Below are 21,841 nucleotides of genomic sequence, written 5' to 3' on the forward strand. Positions count from 1 at the left end.
CAAATACAGGTGTGCCAAGCTTGTAGCATCATAACCAATTCGACTTGAGGCTGTAATCACAGAAAAAGGTGCTCCAACAAAGGACTGAGTAAATGGTCTGAATACTTATGTAAATGTGATTATTTTTTTATTTTTTATACATTTGCAAAAATGAAAGAAAAAAAAATCTGTTTCTGCTTCGTCATGATGTCTAGCTAGATTGATGAGGGGGAAAAAATATTTCATACATTTTAGAATAAGGCTGTAATTGAACAAATGGAGGAAAAAGTGAAGGGGTCTGAAAACACTTTCAGAGGAAGGGGGGAAGTCTCCAGATACACCCGCATGCCGATATTCCTGGATGGTGCAGTCCACCACCTTTACACACCAACCTGGCAGCAACCACCTTAATCATGGCGATCTACGGAAAATACTATTATTAGGAAATTAACAGGGGTAGCAAGGTTTGTGCTACCTAAATAAAGTAGCGAGCCTAATCCAGCCATCCTTTACAGTGTCCATATTTGGTCCATCTTCACTCTCAGCTGGATTTATGTCAGTCCCCTCCTTCTATGATCAAAGCCCACAAAGCCCCACGAAGAAGCATTTATGTCACCATTGTTGTGCTTTTCAGACAAGAGAAAACATTCTCTTAATAGCACCAAAGACAAAATAATAAGGTAATGTATTATGCATATCCACTTAGCATTTTACTGTTCTCTGTACATTATTAATGTTATTTATCCGTATCCAGCTCCCGCGGAGAGAAACAGTAGCACTGAGGAAGGAGTGCCGTCCAAATGGCACCCTATTCCCTACAAAGTGCACTACATAGGGAGAGAGACAGACATCAGAGTTCTGGTCAAAAGCAGTGCACTACATAGGGAATAGGTGCACTATATAGGGAATAGGTGCCCTACATAGAGAATAGGTGTACTACATAGAGAATAGGTGTACTACATAGAGAATAGGTGTACTACATAGGGAATAGGTGTACTACATAGGGAATAGGTGTACTACATGGTAGTGGTGTGTGTGTGCTGCTGTGACAGCTACCAGCAGGACATCAGGTGTGGAGCCGAGCGCGAGCGGAGCGTTACTTGCAGCCCCGCAGGACTCAGCATTGTGGGTAAATCACCCACGCCGTGGGTCTGATAGATAGAACACAAGCATTGGAGTGGCGGGATAGTTGTGACAGAAAAACATAGTCACACACTTGGACTTTACACTCAATATGCGCACGCGCACACAGTGGTGAATAGGCTTCAGGTTAGACTCCGGTTCCATTTGCACAGCCATTCCAAGTTATTTCAACTCCTGATGACTGTACGTGGTACTGAAACCTTATCATCGGGAAAGGCCCATGTGTTTCCTAGCATTCCATTGCCTTGATCACATTAGTAGAATAACTACTACCTTATTTGTCTAGCTCTGATCCCAGTGCAGATTCCTGAAGCTGAGCCTTCTCAGTGTCAGCAAACTGCACGTGACCCCTGGACCAGAGCTACTATTTGTCCAACCCTACAGTATCATGGCAGTGAGATGTGATACGATAGGAGATGCGAGCGACAACAGAGGAGAAAGCTGATCTGTTCTGTATTCCTGCAGTGTCTCCTCAGTCCGTCTGACCTCAGACACGGGTCACGCTGTCATAATTCTTCTGACACATACCCCCTCTCTGTTGTCTCCCTTCTCCCCCGTATTGGATCAGACGTTGGCTGCACATTCCCTTCCATTGCTCCCTCACTCACCTCACAGTGCGCATCCCAAATGGCATCCTATTCCCTATATAGTGCACTACTTTTGATCTGGACCCATAGGGCTCTGGTCAAAAGTAGTGCACCATGTACGGAATAGGGTGCCATTTTGGGATGAAACCATGTACTCATCTACCCTCGGGTCCATCATCCATCCATCTCCTCTATCCTCCATTCACCTTATCATCACCTCTCCTGTCAGGGTACCTCAGTGCAGCTCTCATGCCATCAGAGGCTGATAACATGTCAATCATATTATAGAGTCCCATTATAAAGATACTGTGGATGACTCCTTTGACTCGCTCTGTGGTTTGGTTTCGAGTGCAGATAGGGATTGGCGAGCTGGGAATACAATCTAGTGTGTGTGTGTATGAGAGTGCATGCGTTGGTACATGCCTGCGTGTGTGTGTGTGTGTGTCTGTTTATGCCGGTGTCAACGAAACAAGTGACACGAGGGAGCCATGTCAGACTGACCTTTCCAAGCAGGAAGCAGAAGGCTGTAATTCATATTCACAATTCATTGACATCTTCTGACGGTTTCCGACACACATTTACATACCGAGGGGGTCTGTTTCAAACAGGCAATATTACATGTAGTATCAAATCAATGAAATAACAAATTGATTTGTCACATGCTTCGTAAACAACAGGTGTGGACTAACAGTTAAATGCTTAGTTACGGGCCCTTCCCAACATTACAGAGAGAAAGATAATAGAGAAATAATAGAAAAGTACAAAATGTAATAATAAAAGTAATAATACATAATGAGTCTTGTCTATATACACGGGGCACCAGTCTATATAGACCAGTATATTTAAAACTGTCACATAACAGTTTGGGAGACAATTTGGGAGACAATTACATGGTTTGTTCTGCTAATTAGGTGTGTGTTGGCTGTTTCCTGGCGGTCCTGCTGCCCAGCGTATCCAGGGTGTGAGCAGAATGCAGGGTCAGCAGGAGAGTCCAGTCTATGGCCAGGCCACACTCTGCTTTCCAGTGGGCCACCAACTCCTGGGACACAGATACACAGCACAACAAATAGATCAGACATTCATTCAGAGAGACATTCAGACAGACAACAAAATAGACAGACAGATTAGCAGACATACAGACTCACTCACATTTGATCAAATATATAATCAAATACATATAAATATATTTGATCAAATGTCATTTAAATTGAGGAAAACACGTTGCTTGATAAACAGCTTATTTACTGACACCTAGAGGTCCAATTGAGTTACTGTCAAAAACGTTTCATGAGCATTTTATGAGCTTATTATGGTTTCTCTAGTTATACAGTTGCTGTGCATGTCCGCACTGGCCGAGCAGCTCAAACATCCTGTGGTTCCAAATGCAACAACATTTAACATATATTACTTGGCAATGGCAGAACTGAGAGCCTTAACTCCTATGATAATCGTATAGCATGGGCATAAATCCGAATTTCGTACACTCAATACTTTTTTTTTTATCATCTAAGTGCTGCTAAACACAAAATTTGTGACCATAAACATTTGGTAAATAGATAGAGAAGCTGCCTATGCCAGGTTATTGAGCACTATTCAATTCCCAATCACTGTCCCTTCTCAAGCTTAGCGCTAGCTAAATGGCGGGCTGCTATCCTAAACATTTGAAGATAAACTTGACACGGTAGAGTATTGAGCACTATTTAGTTTATCTCAGCTCCAATGCTGACAGATCTGACAGTGTCTGCATCCTAAATGGCACCATATTCCCTATGTAGTGCACTACTTTAGACCAGAGCCCTAATGCTACAGTAGTCCTATGCCCTGGTCAAAAATAGTTTACTATGTAGGGGAATATGATGCCATTTGGGACTCAGGGGATGGCATTTAAAGGAGTGAATCCCATTGGCTGTCACTAAAATGAAGGATTCACGCTGAGTCACTGCTATTGGCCCAGACTCTGCCAAAGGAGTACATTAAAGACCGTAAATACGGCCGAATATGACCTGATGCCTGTTCTGATGCCTCAATATGGGAAAATACTGGTGCGCTATATAGGGAATAGGGTGTCATTTGGGACACAGCCACAGATTTATTAAGAAGGGAATATTCATGGTCAGGAGAGATCAATCTTGTATATTAAAATAAGCTGCCGGCATAGAGAAATGAGGGAGCAGCACTCCAGCTGAACAACACATCTGAGAGACATGGAGATGGGACATATGTGTGGTGCTACTATCCCTCAGACCTTGTCCAGGTGCGATAGCCCACAACCATTCTGAATCTCACTCCCATCCACGATGATGCACAGTGCTTTTGTTGTCCTGTGAGGTTAAGCAGCCACACTGACAAGCACCGCCCGCTGCTTCCGTTGACTTTTAGTAAGCGGTGGCTAAAGTGAGCTCTTTCTTTCATTCCGTTTCTCTGATGCCAAGGTCGTCGACGGCTGGGAGGCAGACACTGCTGTCAGAGGAGGAGAGAGCAGAGCAGGACATGAGAGAGGGCAGCTGTAGTGGTAGAGGGAGACGGCCAGCTCTGAATCTTAATGAGCCAGAGACTTCCAGGAAGAAGTCAACTCAATTTTAAGTTGAAGAGCTGGTGTGTGATGAGCTACCGGGTACAAAATGGCCACTGCGGCATCACCCAGGTGGGCGCTACAGATGGATAGAGGGTGAAGTGAGTCGACCAAACCACCTTGCAAAGTTGGGTTTGATTACAGCCTGTACTCTGTCCCAGGACTAATTGAGCCTGATGGAAAAATCCTTCCTTCCTTCCTTCCCTTTCACTCTCTTTATCTCCCTCTCATTTTCTCACTCTCGTTTTCCATTTCACTTTCTCTTCAGTCCTGTGGTTACCAACAGGAGCTAGGTGTGGAAGAGTCTTTCAGTTGTGCTGTTGTAGCAACCAAAATCTGAGAGACTTAACCATCTGGTAATGTCTGAAAACAAGGGTGGGGTTGATTCATCCAGCTAACTGATGATAACGTTGCTATAAACTTCCCCCATCTCACGCCAGCTGGCTTAACGTAGTAAACATGGTAGTGGAAATGACAGACTATTCATCAAGAACATCTAAGACAAACATTGTTTTTTTTCATGTATTGGAAGAAAAGTCTATCCCCAAAGGTTACTAGGCGGTGGTGCTGGATTTTTGCTGTGCACTGTTTAGGCAACACACCTAGGCAGAGACGATTCATCTTTTCCAGTAACTGGGCGGAGGGAGAAAGGGAGAGCTAGGAACCTTCCTCTACTTTCCAGAGAGGAGAAGAAGAAATAGACCACCTGGATGAGAACAAGCAGTTCTGATTACAGATGCTAATTAGAGGTCTGAACCTTGGTAAGGGACACATGGTCTAATTCTCAAATGGCACACTATTACCTATATAGGCTAGTGCACTACTTTTGGCCGGGACCTATATGAATCTGATCAAAAGTAGTGCACTATATAGGGAATAGGGTGCCATTTCGGACGCAAGTTTGGTACTGAGGAGAAATTGGGAAAATGTGAACTGTGGGGAGGTTAGAATTTATATCCTTCTAACTTGCCGTCTTGCTCTCTCTCTTTCATGTGCAAATCCTGGCCACATCTTAGCCTTGCAGTTAACTGTGGATCACTGAAATACAGACAGACAGCATTCTACACATCATCATCTTCAATGACTGAAAGAGAACCTTATGTCAACTGCTCTGCTAAAACAATATAGACCTCACAACCCCACCAAGGTCTCTGAGCCACAGAACCTTTTCCTCTGCCAAGTTCCCCCCCCCCTTCCCCCCCAAAAAACGTTCTTGTACCACAGGTGCCAGGAACACATTATTTTTCATTCAAGGCTAAATCTCGGACTGGACATAAATGGAGAGCTGTAGGCCAGCGGAGGCTGGTTGGCAGGGGGAGAGGAGTGCGTATTGAATTTGGAAAGTCAGAAACGGCAGTTTGAACACCACAGAGTGGGTAGTGTTTTAGAGAGGCAGACCCACTGGGCACAGACATCAGTTCAAAGTATATTCCACGTTGGATTAACGTCATTTCGTTGATTCAGCCAGTGTGTGCACAGTGGCGATAAATCACTTGGAGGTCTTAGTTGGAGAAAGAGAACGCACGTACTTACGCACACACACTTCTGTATAGAGCCTTCTCAGCAGGACTTAAACGTATCAAATTAATACCCCATTCAGACGAGTGACTTGCTCCTAACTACACAGGATCCAGGGGTTTGGACCCAGAATACAAAACCAAACAACAAACAAAGTATTATTTCAATCCTCGCAGTAGGAGGCTGTCTGAGAAGAGTCCAGACAGACAGAAACAGTGTGGAACATAAGCTATCCAAAAAATGACTTTCACCAGTAGGTTATTGTTACTGAATGCTCAAACTATTTCTGATGACATAAATACGCCCCCACGATGCTAAGAGATATGTACTCCAAACTCCGGACATCGTTTGTGACAAAGGCTGTGCAACCTACCTTGTTTCATCATTGTTTGACCTGCTCTTGCACATCACGATAAAAGTGTAAACATGTATGTAATGTAAACATTAAAACAAGAAACTCCTCCACCTCTCACTCTTAGAAAAAGGGTTCCAAAAGGGTTATTCGGCTGTCCACATAGGAGAACCCTTATTGGTTCCAGGTAGAACCCTTTTTGGATAAAGGTAGTAGAATCTGATTGGCTTCCATGTCAAACCCTCTGTGGAAAGGGTTCTACCTGGAAACAAAAATGGTTCTTCAAATGGTTCTCCTATGGGGACAGCCGAAGAGCCCTTTTAAGGTTCTAGATAGCACCTTTTTTTGTTGCTAAGAGTGTATAGGAGTGGCCCTAAACCAACAGAGATGGTTTATTCTCAGCTTGGGCTGTCTGAACTCTGGACATATTATTAACCCAGGAAGCAAACCTTTTCACACTCCCAGAATATACAACCTTGATTATTTGAGTATGGTGGACTGGACACGCATGCTCAACGCACACACACACACTTAGTGGCCCTTCTGCAAAGGGTGGATGGAGCTACTGACAGACAGATAGTGTACAGATGTGTCCCAAATGGCATCCCATTCTCTATTTAGTGCACTGCTTTTAACCAGGGTAACCAAGTACTGCAATATATAGGGGAAAGGGTGCCATTTGGGACACATCCTATAAGTAATCCCAGCTGAAACCACATCAGTCCAGTACATGCTATATTTGAAACTTTTCAGTTTCCCCTTTGATCCTTTGTCTTGTTTCTCTTACAATCTACACAACCCTCCATGGTTTAGCTGGTGTGAGTGTGTTATTGATAGTGAAGCTATGTTGAACGTTGAATGCTTATTATGGCAGAGTAAATATGGCTTTGCTGTCATTATTACAGCGGAAGTCAATAGAAACACAGATGAGGTGAAAAACAGCCACTAGAGGGCGATATCTATCCTTCCTCATACTGTGAATGATGAAATAACTGAGTACGGTACAGTGTGAAGGTTTTGCATTTCCCCCACTAATGGTTAAGGTTAGGATTGAGGGAGGGGACGCTGATCCTAGATCTGTGCATAGTGGAAACCTCAGCTCGGAGCTGAAAAAACGAGTACAAACAAAATAGACGGTATTATAAGTATAATGCTGTGTAATGGTCAATGTAGCATTACTGTGTGGCTCTGACCAGGAAGACTCCAGACCCATATGTAGCCTATAACTAGGACCTGGAGTTGTTCCTGATCAGGTCACATGGTTAGGAAAAACTTGGGAGCCAAAACAATATGGAAATGTCTCAGGAGTGGAGTGGGATGGGGCTCGACTCTGGAACACAGAGGTCCAAAAGAGCCCCTAGGGCGAGGGAGGCGAGGGGATGAGAGGTGACCCAAAGCCTGGTTTCCTGTTTACAGTCTTGCTCTGGTGACCTTCCCCTATACCCGGTGAATGATGTGGAGTCGCCGACATATGGACTCCAGATCATTACAAAATACTTTCCCCCCTAATCATATTGAGCATGTACATTCCGTTCTGCTGCTGACGTTATAGCGAAATTGATTTTAAATGCATCCATGCAAAATGTGACAAAATGAATAGTCAGGTGTGTACTGAACAAAAAAAGTGTGCTATTCCCAACAGACAAGAGCATGACTCCATCAGCTTGAGAAACTTCAACTTGAGAATATGCATGGAATGGGAAAAGTACACACACACACACACACACACCATAAAAATTCCCCTGTGCTAGACAGATACTTTACAAGATTTTACAATTTAATGTGAGCATAAAAGTGTAACTATGTACATAAACAAACACAAACCTGGTCACTGCCCGATCCTGAGGTTTTTCTTGGAAAGCCTGTTATCCCAGGGGAAACCTGGGGTTTCATGATGTGTGTGTGTGTGTGTGTGTGTGTGTGTGTGCGTGCATGCGTGCGTGTGCATGCATGCGACACTTATATAAGTGATTAATATGATCAAGGTTAGAGTAGAGCAGAGGGTGAGCCCTGGTGGCAAGTCCTAAACAAGTCCTGACATGCTCTCACAGCACCCAGAATTAAAACAAACATCAACAGAACGTCACCAAGGAGAAGGAGGAGTGTTTCGAAGCCTATTCTCATTTTCTCCAATAATCTTTGCCACGGGCAGAAAGCAATTAGCTCGTCACAACACCGCGATAAACAGAGCGTGTTGGTCTTTAACAGCCGAACTATAACAGATCCCAGAGGTTCCAGTTAATACGATTTTTTCTCTCTTTTCATCTCAGATTTTATAGACATGCTGTGAAGAGACGAGAACGGCCCACAGGCAATTAGCTCTCCTGTCAATAATGGGCAATAAAGAGCCATTTTCTATCACATAAAGAAAACATTCATATATACGAAAGACCTTCAAATGTAAAGTGATAATTGTCATATAATTTATCGGCAATTATACCTCTAAAAATACCTTCGCGTGGTGTTGTGTCCCTGCTACACAGTTGTCATAACATCTGGAGACTTGACACAACATCTGGAGACTTGACACATGTCAGTACTGAGGTCAAAATATCACTCTTCTCAATGATGGTGTATACACACGCACACCAGGAGAATACAGCCCTTTCGTACTGATTTCTTATCTAACACTGAAGGGTGAGCCTTTAGCTTACTCTCTCTCTCTCTCTCTCTTTCTCTCACACACACACACACACACACAGAGGTGTTTCCAGACACTGTTGGGTCATTGTAGGGAATAGAGGTGGAGCAATATAGTTAAAAAATGGGCTGAGACAAACTAAGAGTAGCACCATACTAGTTTAGAAATTGCCATACCACTGGATGTCTCCTCTGTCAACATTTCTACATCTCCCACATCCACACGAAGACACCAAGGGTAAGACTCAATTGGCTCCTCTTGTTGACAGTTTCATTGTCAAAATTGAAAGTTGAAACAAAACATTTCAAATGTAAATGACTTGAAAGTTGTTGAAAGTATTTATAGCCTATGTGATGACAAACATAATCCTACTTCTGTTTCCTTGTTCCCTCAATTGACTAGCTTTTACGGTTTAGGATTCTAGTGAGGGGAGTGACATTTCTAGAAAGACAATGACTCATGCGTTCAGTAGTTCAATTGTCTGAACAGTGATTGTACGGACTTTTGAAGTTCAAAGTCCTCTGTGTTTACGATTTAGCCTCAACCTGATAATAATTATGCTGAAGTAATAATGATTAAAATACTGTATATACTATATGAAGTGACAAGACGTAATGCACATTGCACATCATGCCAGTACAATTTTCTCAGCTTCTCTGTCTACTATCTTCTCTGAAAAGTTGCCATATTCAGTCTGGCAGAACATCTGCGCTAACAAATTCGTTTTTGATGGGTTTCTCATCATTTATTTCTCAGGACTTCAATATCTCATAGTCAACGGGAGACAGAATATGAATATGTGTTTTTGGCCTTAAATCACTGACAGAGATCTCACTCAGTAGAACAGCTGGGGAAACTTCAGCAGAATATTGGGAGATATTGGAGATATTTGGACATGAGACAAGATGTTTTGTAGGAACACCGACAGCTTCTCGTCTCTGTCTCTCGCTAGCAGCACGTCGTTGGATAACAAGCTATCCTAAAAACCTATCGTACGTTATTGAACTGAGGCGGCAAAGACAGAGAAGCCTCAGCTATAGGAATTATCTGTAGAACATTAAAGCGCCCGTCAATAGCAAACACAATGTGATATACACACCTTCTCTTAGAAAAAAACGTTGGGCTTTTTGCCCAGTTAACAGAGAATCATTCACGGATCCACACAAGTGACGATAATTTGAGGTCATACACTTACCTCACATTGAACCCAAACAGAGTTTCTGGTATTTCCTGGCAGCGTCAGCACAATGAGTCAGTCTGAATAGGGAACAGCAGGGTCATGATAGAGTTGTCTCTCTGGGCATGTCCTTACACACTGTGATAATACACAAATGCACACGTGCACCCACACACAGGTGTATGGATCTAATATTCAGTGTGACGGTAGAGCTCTATCTACATATTTACATCTGCAGTAAGGGAATGAAAATACCTTGATAAGCGTCTCGGAAAATCTATTCTAACATCTCATGACTATCAATCAATCAAATGTATTTATAAAGCCCTTTAACATCAGCCAATGTCAAAGTGCCTTACAGAAACCCAGCCTAAAACCCCAAGCAGCAAGCAATGCAGATGTAGCAGCACGGTGGCTAAGGAAAAACTCCCTAGAAAGGCAGGAACCTAGGAAGAAACCTAGAGAGGAACCAGGCTCTGAGGAGTGGCCAGTCCTCTTCTGGCTGTGCCGAGTTGAGATTAGAGGTGGAAAAAGTACTCAATTGTCATACTTGAGTAAAAGTAAAGATACCTTATTAATATAAAATGACTCAAGTAAAAGTGAAAGTAACCCAGTAAAATACTAGAGTAAAAGTCTAAAAGTATCAGATTTGACTTAAGTACTTAGATTGTTTTGACAGCCAGGGGCACACTCCAACACTCAGACGTAATTTAGAAAAGAAGCATTTATATTTAGTGAGTCCATCAGATCAGAGGCATTAAAGATGACCAGGAATGTTCTCTTGATACGTGTGTGAATTGGACCCTTTTCCTGTCCTGCTAAGCATTCAAATTGTAACTAGTACTTTTGGGTGTCAGGGAAAATGTATGGAGTAAAAAGTTACTTTTCTTTAGGAATGTGTTGAAGTAAAAGTAAAAGTAGTCAAAAATATAAATAGTAAAGTAATGAACAGATACCCCATAGTACTACTTAAGTAGTACTTTAAAGTATTTTTTACTTAAGTACTTTAAACCACTGGTTGAGATATGACTGCACAGAACATTGTGGGGCAGTTTCCCAGACACAGATTAAGCCTAGTCCTGAACTAAAAAAGAATGGACGATGGAGAACCTCAATTGAATGTTTTTATTAGTCCAGGGCTAGGCTCAATCTGTGTCTGGGAAAGAGTTTTCAGGGATAGTCACTTTCTCCAGAGGGAAAGGAAAATTGTTCTGTTGGGCGTACTGGTGTGCAAGCGGTTCCAACTGACAGGTTTTGTGAGAGAAATCAAGTGAGATATTCCTAACAAGGAGTTTATTGATCACAGTAGAGCTGGCTGATATGAACAAAAATCAATATGGTGATAAATTGCCTGAATTGATGCGGTTACTATAGAAGTTTATAACATTAATGTGCCCCAGAGTTTTTTTCATTTATTATCCTTTAAACTACTACTCGTATTTTGATGGTTGTAGCCATCAATTGTCCCATTATCAAATCACCCGTATTAGCGAACTTATTTAATTTCATACTTCACATTTCTCTAGTATAGACTACTTATCATAATGAACGATATTGGCTAAATGACTGCGCTAAGTGATCCGCATGGTCGGTGTCATTAATGTTCGGTTATCGCTTCAGCTCCAGTTCACACGCACGTAACGGTATGCATATATGCACACACCCACTCCTCACCCTGTCAAGCATTGGCTACAAAATCTACAAACATCCGAACAACCCCTACGGGTCAGAAAGAGGGACTAAAAGCAGTGAGGAGGGGGGGATAACAAGAACAGACAGTTGTGACAACTTGGATCGTCATGCTGTTATTGTCTGTAAGTGCATTACAGCTTTCAGATGGATGGCCATTCTCTAGTTCATATTATTTGGGAAAAGCATGGTCCTTAAGGGGTTGTCTGCCTGGGCACATCCTCACACACTGATCTGTGATAACACACCACACACACACATGTGCCCACACACACACACAATAGCACAGGCACTGGTGTATGGATCTAATCTTCAGAGTTCTACTGTCACGCTATCTACATCTGCAGTAAGGGAATGCAAACACCTTGAGAAATCTCTCTCTGGCTTCTACTAGAGCAATACCAAACATCTGGCCCATCCACACCATCAGACTGATAAGTACTGTGCTTACACACTGGTTCAAAGACAGAATAGATTTTCAGAGACAAGCTAACGTCTCAAGACTAAACAGATATGAATGTACAGAACATGGTGGGGCAGTTTCCCAGACACAGATTAACCCTAGTCCTGAACTAAAAAAGAATGGACGATAGAGAACCTCAATCCAGGGCTAGGCTCAATCTGTGTTTGGGAAACGGCCCAGAGTGTTTAAAAGAAAGATGAGTCTGATTTTTCAGGGACAGTCACCTTTTCCAGAGGGAAAGGAATATTGTTGTGTTGGGCGTACCGGCAAGCAGTTCCAACTGACAGGTTTTGTGCGAGAAATCAAGTGAGATATTCCTAACGAGAGGGAGCTTATTGTTCACAGTAGAGCTGGCTGATATGGACGGAAATCCATATCGCGATAAATTTCCTGAATTGATGTGATAACGTTGAATAGAAGTTTGTAACATGAATGTGCCCCACAGTCTTTCGTATTATACCGAGTGTCGCAGTGGTTTAAGGCACTGCATCTCAGTGCTAGAGGCGTCACTACAAACCCTGGTTTGATTCCAGGCTGTGATTGGGAGTCCCATAGGGCAGCGCACAAGTTGTTAGGGTTTGGGCAGGGCAGGGTAGGCCGTCATTGTAAATAAGAATTTGTTCTTAACTGACTTGGCTAGTTGAAAAAATTAACTAGGCAAGTCAGTTAAGAAACAATTCTTATTTACAATGACGCCCTACCAGGGAACAGTGGTTTAACTTCCTTGTTCAGGGGTAGAACAACAGAATTTTACCTTGTCAGGTCGGGGACTCGATCCAGCAACATTTCAGTTACTGGCCCAATGCTCTAACCACTAGGCTACCTGCCACGCCAAAAAGGTTAAATAAAAAAATATACACTACTGGTCAAGGGTTTTTCTTTATTTTTACTATTTTCTACATTGTAAAATAATAGTGAAGACATCAAAACTATGAACTAACACATTATCATGTAGTTACCAAAAAAGTGTTAAACAAATCAAAATATATTTTAGATTTGAGATTCTTCAAATAGCTACCCTTTGCCTTGATGACAGCTTTGCACTCTTGGCATTCTCTCAACCAGCTTCACCTGGAATGCTTTTCCAACAGTCTTGAAGGAGTTCCCACATATGCTTTCCGTCACTCTGCAGTCCGACTCATCCCAAACCATCTCAATTTGAAAATAGTAAATAGTAAAAATAAAGAAAAACCCTTGAATGAGTAGGTGTTCTAAAACTTTTGACCAGTAGTGTATATATATATATATATATTTTTAAATTGCCCATTAACAAATCACCCATATTTAATTTCAAACTTCACATTTCTCTACAATAGGCTACTTGAACGATATCAGCAAAATGCCTGCGATAAGTCATTGGTATGGTCGGTGTCTCTTCAGCTCTATTTCACACGCATGTAACGGTATGCATATACGCTCACACCCACTCCTGCAAAATCTACACACAACATCCAAACAACCCCTACGGATCAGAAAGAGGGACTAAAAGCAGTGAGGAGGGGGGGGATAACAGGAACAGATAGTTGTTGACAACTTGGATCCTCATGCTGTTACTAGCTGTAAGTGCATTACAGCTTTCAGATGGATGGCCATTCTCTAGTTCTCTCCTAATAGACGCGTTCTGATAAAATACATATTTTATATTATTTTATACATTCTGTCCAAATTATGTGAAAGAGAAAAATCATTTCATCCAACAAGTCCTGTCTAGAACAGAAAAAAAGTGATCTCGTTTAAGTTAACACAATGCAGCAGCAGAGACTAAACTGACTTGACGTCATTCGTAACATACCATGTCCCTTTATTCCCTTACTTCTCAGAGAACAGAGAGGATGGAGATGGATGAAGAGGACTACAACTACGACTTTGGGAACTCCAGCTCCAACGACAGTGACGACTATGACGACTACCACTCGGTGTGCGACAAAGCCGAGGTGCGTTCCTTCGGCCGTCTCTTCCTGCCCGTGGTCTATGGCTTGGCCCTGGTGGTGGGCGTGGCGGGCAACGCCCTAGTCGTGGTGGTGTACGCGTCGCCGCGGCGACTGCGGACGCTGACGGACGTGTGCATCCTGAATCTCGCTGTGGCTGATTTACTCCTCCTCTTCACGCTGCCCTTCTGGGCGGCTGATGCCGTGCACGGCTGGCAGATCAACGTGGCCGCCTGCAAGCTCACCTCCTTCCTCTACACCACCAACTTCAGCTGCGGTATGCTGCTGCTAGCCTGTATTAGTGTGGACCGATATCGGGCACTGGCACACAATAGTGGAGGCCGGGCAGGGAGTGGCCCACGGGCCAGGAGACAATGGATATTAGTGTGTGTCTTTGTGTGGACCACAGCTATTTGCCTGGGCCTGCCTGACATGGTGTTCTTCACGGTGAAGAACACATCCCACCGGCTGGCTTGCACAGCCATCTATCCCAGCAGCATGGCCCGACCGGCCAAGGCTGCCTTGGAGCTGCTGGAGGTGCTGCTGAGCTTCCTGCTGCCTTTCCTGGTAATGGTGGTGTGTTACTGCTTGGTGGGCCGGGCGCTGGTTAGGGTCGGAGCCGGGGTGCGCAGGGAGAAGAGGAGGCGGGCCCTGCGGGTGCTGCTGGCCGTGGTGGGGGTGTTCCTGTTCACCCAGCTGCCCTACAATCTGGTGAAGCTGTGGCGGACGCTGGACGTCATCTACGGCCTGGTGACCGACTGTGACCTCAGTAAAGGTCTGGACCAGGCTCTCCAGGTGACGGAGAGCCTGGCGCTCACACACTGCTGCATCAACCCAATGCTCTACACCTTCATAGGCTCCTCCTTCAGAGGGTACGTCCTCAGGGTCGCCAAGAGCCTAGGACAGTGCCTCGGGGGGAGAATGCGCGGTGGTCGCCATGGCAACGAGGAGCCTGCTGTGGAGATCTCGCTCAATACACATAATTCCGGCGGGCACACACACTCACACTCTGTTTCGGAGGACGAGGACACCAGCACCTTCACCATCTAACATGTCTAAAAACTCAGAAATCTTATCATGGTAACCAAAAAGGGCTAATGTACAAACACTTCTACTGGATTCTCGAGGGTCAATCTGGGATTCAATCAGCAGCAAAGCAGTCCATCAAGCGTATATTTTGGGGTTCTGATTGGGTAACACAGTTGAACTAAGCTCATGAGGCATTTGTAAGTTAGATTCTTCTTGAATAATTGGCTATCATGAAGTTTCAAGGTCCAAAAAGGAATGTGTACCAATCACAGATCGCCCCTTAAGCAGTTGCTCTATACCAGTATTACTAGAAGCCTGTGCTATACATAAGTAACTGTTAAGTTAACTTGATATCTAGATGAACGTGTGTATTTGTATCGTTTAGTAATGTATTATTTAGTATCTAGTCAATCTTTAGTATTGCGTAAGCTTTTGTAAATAAAACAAGTTGTTTTTATGTAACCCCCCCCCCCATTAATTCCCTGTATATGACATCCATCTGAAATAAATCTCAAAATCAGAAGGAATGGCTCTCTCAAGCTCATGTTCTTACAACTCTCATCACATCCTATTCAATCTCACACAGCACATGGCGCCTACAGATCAGAAGCATCTGATTCCAATGTTTTCTGTGGCTTTGAGAGAGAAAAAAGCAGGCAGCCTGATTGAGCAGCGGGTTGCCAGAGAGCTCCACAAAACAAAGAGTGAGAAGTCGACAGGGAGAGGAGAGAGAGGGCTTCCATCCGGCCATCACACAGGCAGAAAGACACTACAGGCAGGAAGACACTGCACAACCAGCGGGGATCTGTTTTGAGCCTTCCCAAATGGAACCCTACTCCCTACATAGTGCACTACTTTCTTTTACCAGAGCCCTATGGGGTGCCATTTGGGACACATCCCCATGAAGGGGATTCCAGCATTTAAATGACTCTGCCTGTCCTCTCATGTTCCCTCCGTTTATATAAGCTGGACTTAAAAAGTGCAACAGGGGTTTGATGTTGAGTGCAATCCACTGAACAGTGGTGAACCATTTCAGCATGGCCATTTATCCTCTTCCTTTAAAACTCATCTTCAAAAGAGAACTTTTATCTTAAACTCTTTGAAATCGATCGTACACGTCACATTGCATTGAAGTCCTTTGACAAAATGCCGAATATAAAACTAAATTAAACTAGCTAAATGTATTTCATGAAAAACAAAATCGGGCCCCCAAAAGCATAGTGAGAGGCATTGTGTGGTGGAGAAAGTTAAACAGTGTCTCAATGAAAAGCTTTTTCCACAGGAATGAGTCACTCAGAGGATCGTATTAACGTGGAAAAAATTCCCCAGAATTGGAGCCACCATAGATAGGCCATAGATCATAAAAGTCCGAGCTAATGTCCTCAGTGTTTACCTCCTATTCTCTTACAGAACCTTTTAGTCATATCCTCTCCTCTGTAATGACTGGGGCTTGTGCCCCAAAATGGCACCCTTTCCCTATATAGTGCACTACTTTTAACCATGGCCCTGGTCAAAAGTAGTGCACTATATAAGGAATAGGGGTGCCATTTGGGATGCACAATTGTTGGGATTGGTGGGTAAACACATCAGTTAAGTGTGTGGTTGGTTGTGGAGGGATAAACTCGGGACAAGAGAGTGAGTCACAGTCTCTTCACACAGCAATACCCTCAACTCCTCCGCTGTCTCCCAAATCACTTAGAATGACTGATTGGTTGCTGAGGGGAATGGGAAGTGAATGGTGCATCAGTGTAATCCGCTTCAGACTTCAAATGTGAGACAAGACGAGGCTACACATTAGGGTCTTTAACCTGAAAGCTGGCTAGAGACTAGATGATTTTTGGCCTGTCTGCGGGCTCCCGCCGAGCACTTTTTTACAACAATGCCGAAGTTCAGCCTGATTATCGAATCACTCTACCGAGGTTGTGTCGTTAGGTGTAAACCTCATACCGAGAACCAGCTCGGTGTGATTTGGCTTGACTGACTAGTTAAATGTGATAGGTTCTCCGATATTAAGATAAAACGATTCAGGGTGTGTCAGGTGAGCAAGAGTTGCAGACTACACCCTAAACCGTCAATTCTAATGACACTGTGGCTGTCATGATACACAAGAGAAAAAACAACCATCGCATGTGGGAACATCCTTTCGATCACTCAAATCAAAAACAGCAGAGAAACCGAGGACTGCCCCCCCCCCCTCCATCTTCTATGCAAGTGGGAGGAATATAAATGCAGGGATTATCTGTAAATGGTAGGCCTCTATCTGGACATTATTATGATGCAAATGTAACATTGAATCATGTCACAGAAACAAGTGGTCACACACTCTATACTGCATATGCTCCTAATACTTGAATGGGTAAAAAAGAAAGTCACTATTCTGTTAGTCAGCACCTCTCCCATTATTTTGGCTGCCATGGATAGGAGAAGAGATCTCAATGACTTTGAAAGAGGGGTCTCAAAGGAGCAGAGCGGATTTAAAGGGTGCGTGTGTGTGTGTGTGTCTCAGTCACCAGATCTCAACTCAATTGAACACTTATGAGAGATTCTGGAATGGCGTCTGAGACAGCGTTGTCCTCCACCATCAACAAAACACCAAATTATGGAATTTCTTGTGGAAGAATGGTGTCGCATCCCTACAATAGAGTTCCAGACACTTGTAGAATCGGTGCATTCATTTTGTTGTTAAAGAATTGGGATTAAAATTGATTTAATTGTCTTCTTTTTTTTCAACAATCTACACAAAATACTCTGTAATGTTTAAACATTGATGAAAAATAAAACAGGACAATAGGCTATTGTCCTGCTGAATGGTGAAAATGTCTCCCAGTGGAAAACAGAATGAACCAAGTTTTCCTCTAGAATTTTGCTTGTGCTTAACTCTATTCTGTTTATTTTATAAAAAAAAACCTCTTTAGTCCTTGCTGATGACAAGCATACCCATTACATGATGCAGCCACGACCATCCTTGAAAATACAGTGCATTCGGAAAGTATTGAGACCCCTTCCCCTTTTCCACATTTTGTTACATTACAGCCTTATTCTATAATGTATTACATAAAAATTAATCCTCATCAATCGACACACAATACTCCATAAAAACAGAAATACCTTATTTACATAAGTATTCAGACCCTTTGCTATGAGAATTGAAATTGAGCTCAGGTACATTCTGTTTCCATTGATCATCCTTGAGATGTTTCTACAACTTGATTGGAGTCCACCTGTGGTAAATTCAATTGATTGGACATTATTTGGAAAAGGCACACACACACACACAAAATTCCACAGTTGACAGCGCATTGTCAGTGCAAAAACCAAGCCACGAGGTCGAAGGAATTGTTTGTAGAGGTCCGAGACAGGATTGTGTCGAGGCACAGATCTGGGGAAGGGTACTAAAACATTTCTGCAGCATTGAAGGTCCCCAAGAACACAGTGGCCTCTATCATTCTTAAATGGAAGAAGTTGGGAACCACCAAGACTCTTCCTAGAGCTGGCCGCCCGGCCAAGCAGAGCAATCGGCGGAGAAAGGCCTTGCTCAGGGAGGTGACCAAGAACCCGATAGTTACTCTGACAGAGCTCCGGAGTTCCTCTGTGAAGATGGGAGTTTTTTTATGTTTTTATTTTTAATACATTGGCAAAAATGTCCAGAAACCTGTTTTTACCTTGTCATTATGGTGTATTGTGTGTAGATTGATGAGGAAAAAAACAATTGAATCCATTTTAGAATAAGGCTGTAACATAACAACATTTTTGAAAAAGTCAAGGGGTCTGAATACTTTCCGAAAGCCCTGTATGAAGAGTGGCACTCAGTGATGTGTTTTTTTTTATTTGCCCCAAACATAATGCTTTGTATTCAGGACATGAAGTTAATTTCTTTGCCACACTTTTTGCAGTATTACTTTAGTGCCTTATTGCAAACCGTCTTTTCGCTCTGTCATTTAGGTTAGTATTGTGGACTACAATGTTGTTGATCCATCCTCAGTTTTCTCCTACGACAGCCATTAAACTCTGTAAATGTTTCAAAATCACCATTGGCCTCATGGTAAAATCCCTTAGCGGTTTCCTTCCTGTCTGGCAATTAATTCGGGAAGGACGCCTGTATCTTTGTTGTGACTGGGTGTATTGGTACACCATCCAAAGAATAATTAATAACTTCACCATGCTCAAAGGGATATTCAGTGTCTGCTTTTTTTATTTTGACTCATCTAACAATAGGTGCCCTTTGTGAGGCAATGGAAAACTCTCTGGTCTTTATGGAATCTGTGCTTGAAATTCACTCCACAACTGAGGGACCTTACAGATCATGTTAAAAAATCATGTTAACTACCGTTATCGCACAAAGAGTGAGTCAATGCAACTTATTATGTGACTTGTTGAGCAGATTTTTATTCCTGAACGTATTTAAGCTTGCCATAACAAAGGGGTTGATTACTTATTGACTCAAGACGAGTGACGGTTGGTGACGTTTAAGATGAGGGAGGACAATCTTTTTTTATGAGCATGGCCTTATTTCTATTACAGCACATTGGATGACTGTCATTCATATTCCATTCAAAATCAAATCAAATTTATTTATATAGCCCTTCGTACATCAACTGATATCTCAAAGTGCTGTACAGAAACCCAGCCTAAAACACCAAAAAGCAAGAAATGCAGGTGTAGCAGCACGGTGGCTAGGAAAAACTCCCTAGAAAGGCCAAAACCTATGAAGAAACCTAGAGAGGAACCAGGCTATGTGGGTTGGCCAGTCCTCTTCTGGCTGTGCCGGGTGGAGATTATAACAGAACATGGCCAAGATGTTCTAATGTTCATAAATGACCAGCATGGTCCAATAATAATAAGGCAGAACAGTTGAAACTGGAGCAGCAGCACGGCCAGGTGGACTGGGGACAGCAAGGAGGCATCATGTCAGGTAGTCCTGAGGCATGGTCCTAGGGCTCAGGTCCTCCGAGAGAGAGAAAGAAAGAGAGAAAGAGAGAATTAGAGAGAGCACACTTAAATTCACACAGGACACCGAATAGGACAGGAGAAGTACTCCAGATATAACAAACTGACCCTAGCCCCCCGACACTTAAACTACTGCAGCATAAACACTGGAGGCTGAGACAGGAGGGGTCAGGAGACACTGTAGCCCCATCCGAGGACACCCCCGGACAGGGCCAAACAGGAAGGATATAACCCCACCCACTTTGCCAAAGCACAGCCCCCACACCACTAGAGGGATATCTTCAACCACCAACTTACCATCCTGAGACAAGGCTGAGTATAGCCCACAAAGATCTCCGCCACGGCACAACCCAAGGGGGGGGGGGGGGGGGCAACCCAGACAGGATGATCACATCAGTGACTCAACCCACCCAGGGACGGTATGAGAGAGCCCCAGTAAGCCAGTGACTCAGCCCCTGTAATAGGGTTAGAAGAGGCAGAGAATCCCAGTGGAAAGAGTGGAATCGGCTAGGCAGAGACAGCAAGGACGGTTTGTTGCTCCAGAGCCTTTCCGTTCACCTTCCCACTCCTGGGCCAGACTACACTCAATCATATGACCCACTGAAGAGATGAGTCTTCAGTAAAGACTTAAAGGTTGAGACCGAGTTTGCGTCTCTGACATGGGTAGGCAGACTGTTCCATAAAAATGGAGCTCTATAGGAGAAAGCCCTGCCTCCAGCTGTTTGCTTAGAAATTCTAGGGACAATTAGGAGGCCTGCGTCTTGTGACCGTAGCGTACGTGTAGGTATGTACGGCAGGACCAAATCAGAGAGATAGATAGGAGCAAGCCCATGTAATGCTTTGTAGGTTAGCAGTAAAACCTTGAAATCAGCCCTTGCTTTGACAGGAAGCCAGTGTAGGGAGGCTAGCACTGGAGTAATATGATCAACAACAAAAAATTCCACCCAGCTCAATGAAACATCAATAGGTTTGGGATACTACATGACACTCACATTTTCCCTATACCCATCATGAGGTTGCTACAACCTAGCCACTAAATGAAAGTTAACAAAGTAGGTGCACAGGTCGAGAGTAAAATTTCAGTAATCAAGGTGACAGACAGTGACACGTTTAATAGAGCCTTGCACAGTCTTGCCTGCATCTAGCTGATCTAGGGTGTATTCATTAGACCAACAGTTGCAAACAAGAGTTTCTATTGGACAAATTCAGGTATGTTTATCCCCGTTTCGTTCCGTTTGCTTCCATTTAAGAAACCTTTTTTCAACAGACTAGGCAGAATGAATACACCCGTGAATACGCGCACACAGTTCACTTTCATAGCAGCCACATATAAACAGCATGAACATTTTGCTTGCTGTGTAATTCCTTCTTGCATCTATGCGCTCTCCTCCTCTCACCTTTGTGGACTTCAGTGCACAACACACATCTGTCTGTGACCAGGTGAAAAAACATTTCTAAGCCAAACCTTCATATCATAACCATAAACCGCTATGCACAGCCTTACATCAGGGTTCCCCATCTGCCAGCATGCGGGGAGGATTTGGCCCGCGGGTAGTTTTATTTGTCCCCCCAAGTTCTGATCATTTTCATTGTTGGTCATAAAAGACTGTAAATACACCATGAAATCAGCTCCAAGTGATTTTAATTTTCCCACACTAACACGTGATTGTATAGAAATGTAAGCAATGTTATGTTTTGGTCAAATATTATATCTACAGTTGAAGTCGGAAGTTTACATACACCTTAGCCAAATACATTTAAACCCAGTTTTTCACAATTCCTGACATTTAATCCTCATAAAAATTCCCTGTCTTAG

The 21,841-nt window shown here is 43.3% G+C and overlaps 2 protein-coding genes across 9 annotated transcripts in view; one reads left to right on the top strand and one right to left on the bottom strand.

Moving 5' to 3' along the window:
• Positions 1 to 143: 143 nt before the first annotated feature.
• acad11 (acyl-CoA dehydrogenase family, member 11) overlaps positions 144 to 21,841 on the bottom strand; it is a 42,353-nt gene continuing 20,655 nt past the window's right edge. For 2 of the 8 annotated variants that reach the window (XM_064941853.1, XM_064941852.1), the window contains one exon: positions 144 to 2,748. In XM_064941853.1, the coding sequence (XP_064797925.1) occupies positions 2,617 to 2,748 (132 nt within the window). In that variant the 3' untranslated portion in view covers positions 144 to 2,616. Of the gene's footprint in view, positions 2,749 to 3,954; positions 4,170 to 7,975; positions 8,384 to 8,591; positions 8,842 to 9,987; positions 10,226 to 18,466; positions 20,024 to 21,841 lie in introns of those variants that run through there. The other 6 variants (XR_010452035.1, XR_010452036.1, XR_010452038.1 and 3 more) reach the window with 6 other exon arrangements.
• ackr4b (atypical chemokine receptor 4b) lies at positions 8,870 to 15,582 on the top strand. Its single transcript, XM_064941851.1, has 2 exons — positions 8,870 to 9,029; positions 13,942 to 15,582. The coding sequence occupies exon 2, from the start codon at positions 13,954 to 13,956 to the stop codon at positions 15,097 to 15,099; it is 1,146 nt and encodes a 381-aa protein (XP_064797923.1). The 5' UTR covers positions 8,870 to 9,029; positions 13,942 to 13,953; the 3' UTR covers positions 15,100 to 15,582.

The sequence above is a fragment of the Oncorhynchus masou genome, chromosome 28 (assembly GCF_036934945.1).
Source record: "Oncorhynchus masou masou isolate Uvic2021 chromosome 28, UVic_Omas_1.1, whole genome shotgun sequence".
NCBI classification, from domain to species: Eukaryota; Metazoa; Chordata; class Actinopteri; order Salmoniformes; family Salmonidae; genus Oncorhynchus; species Oncorhynchus masou.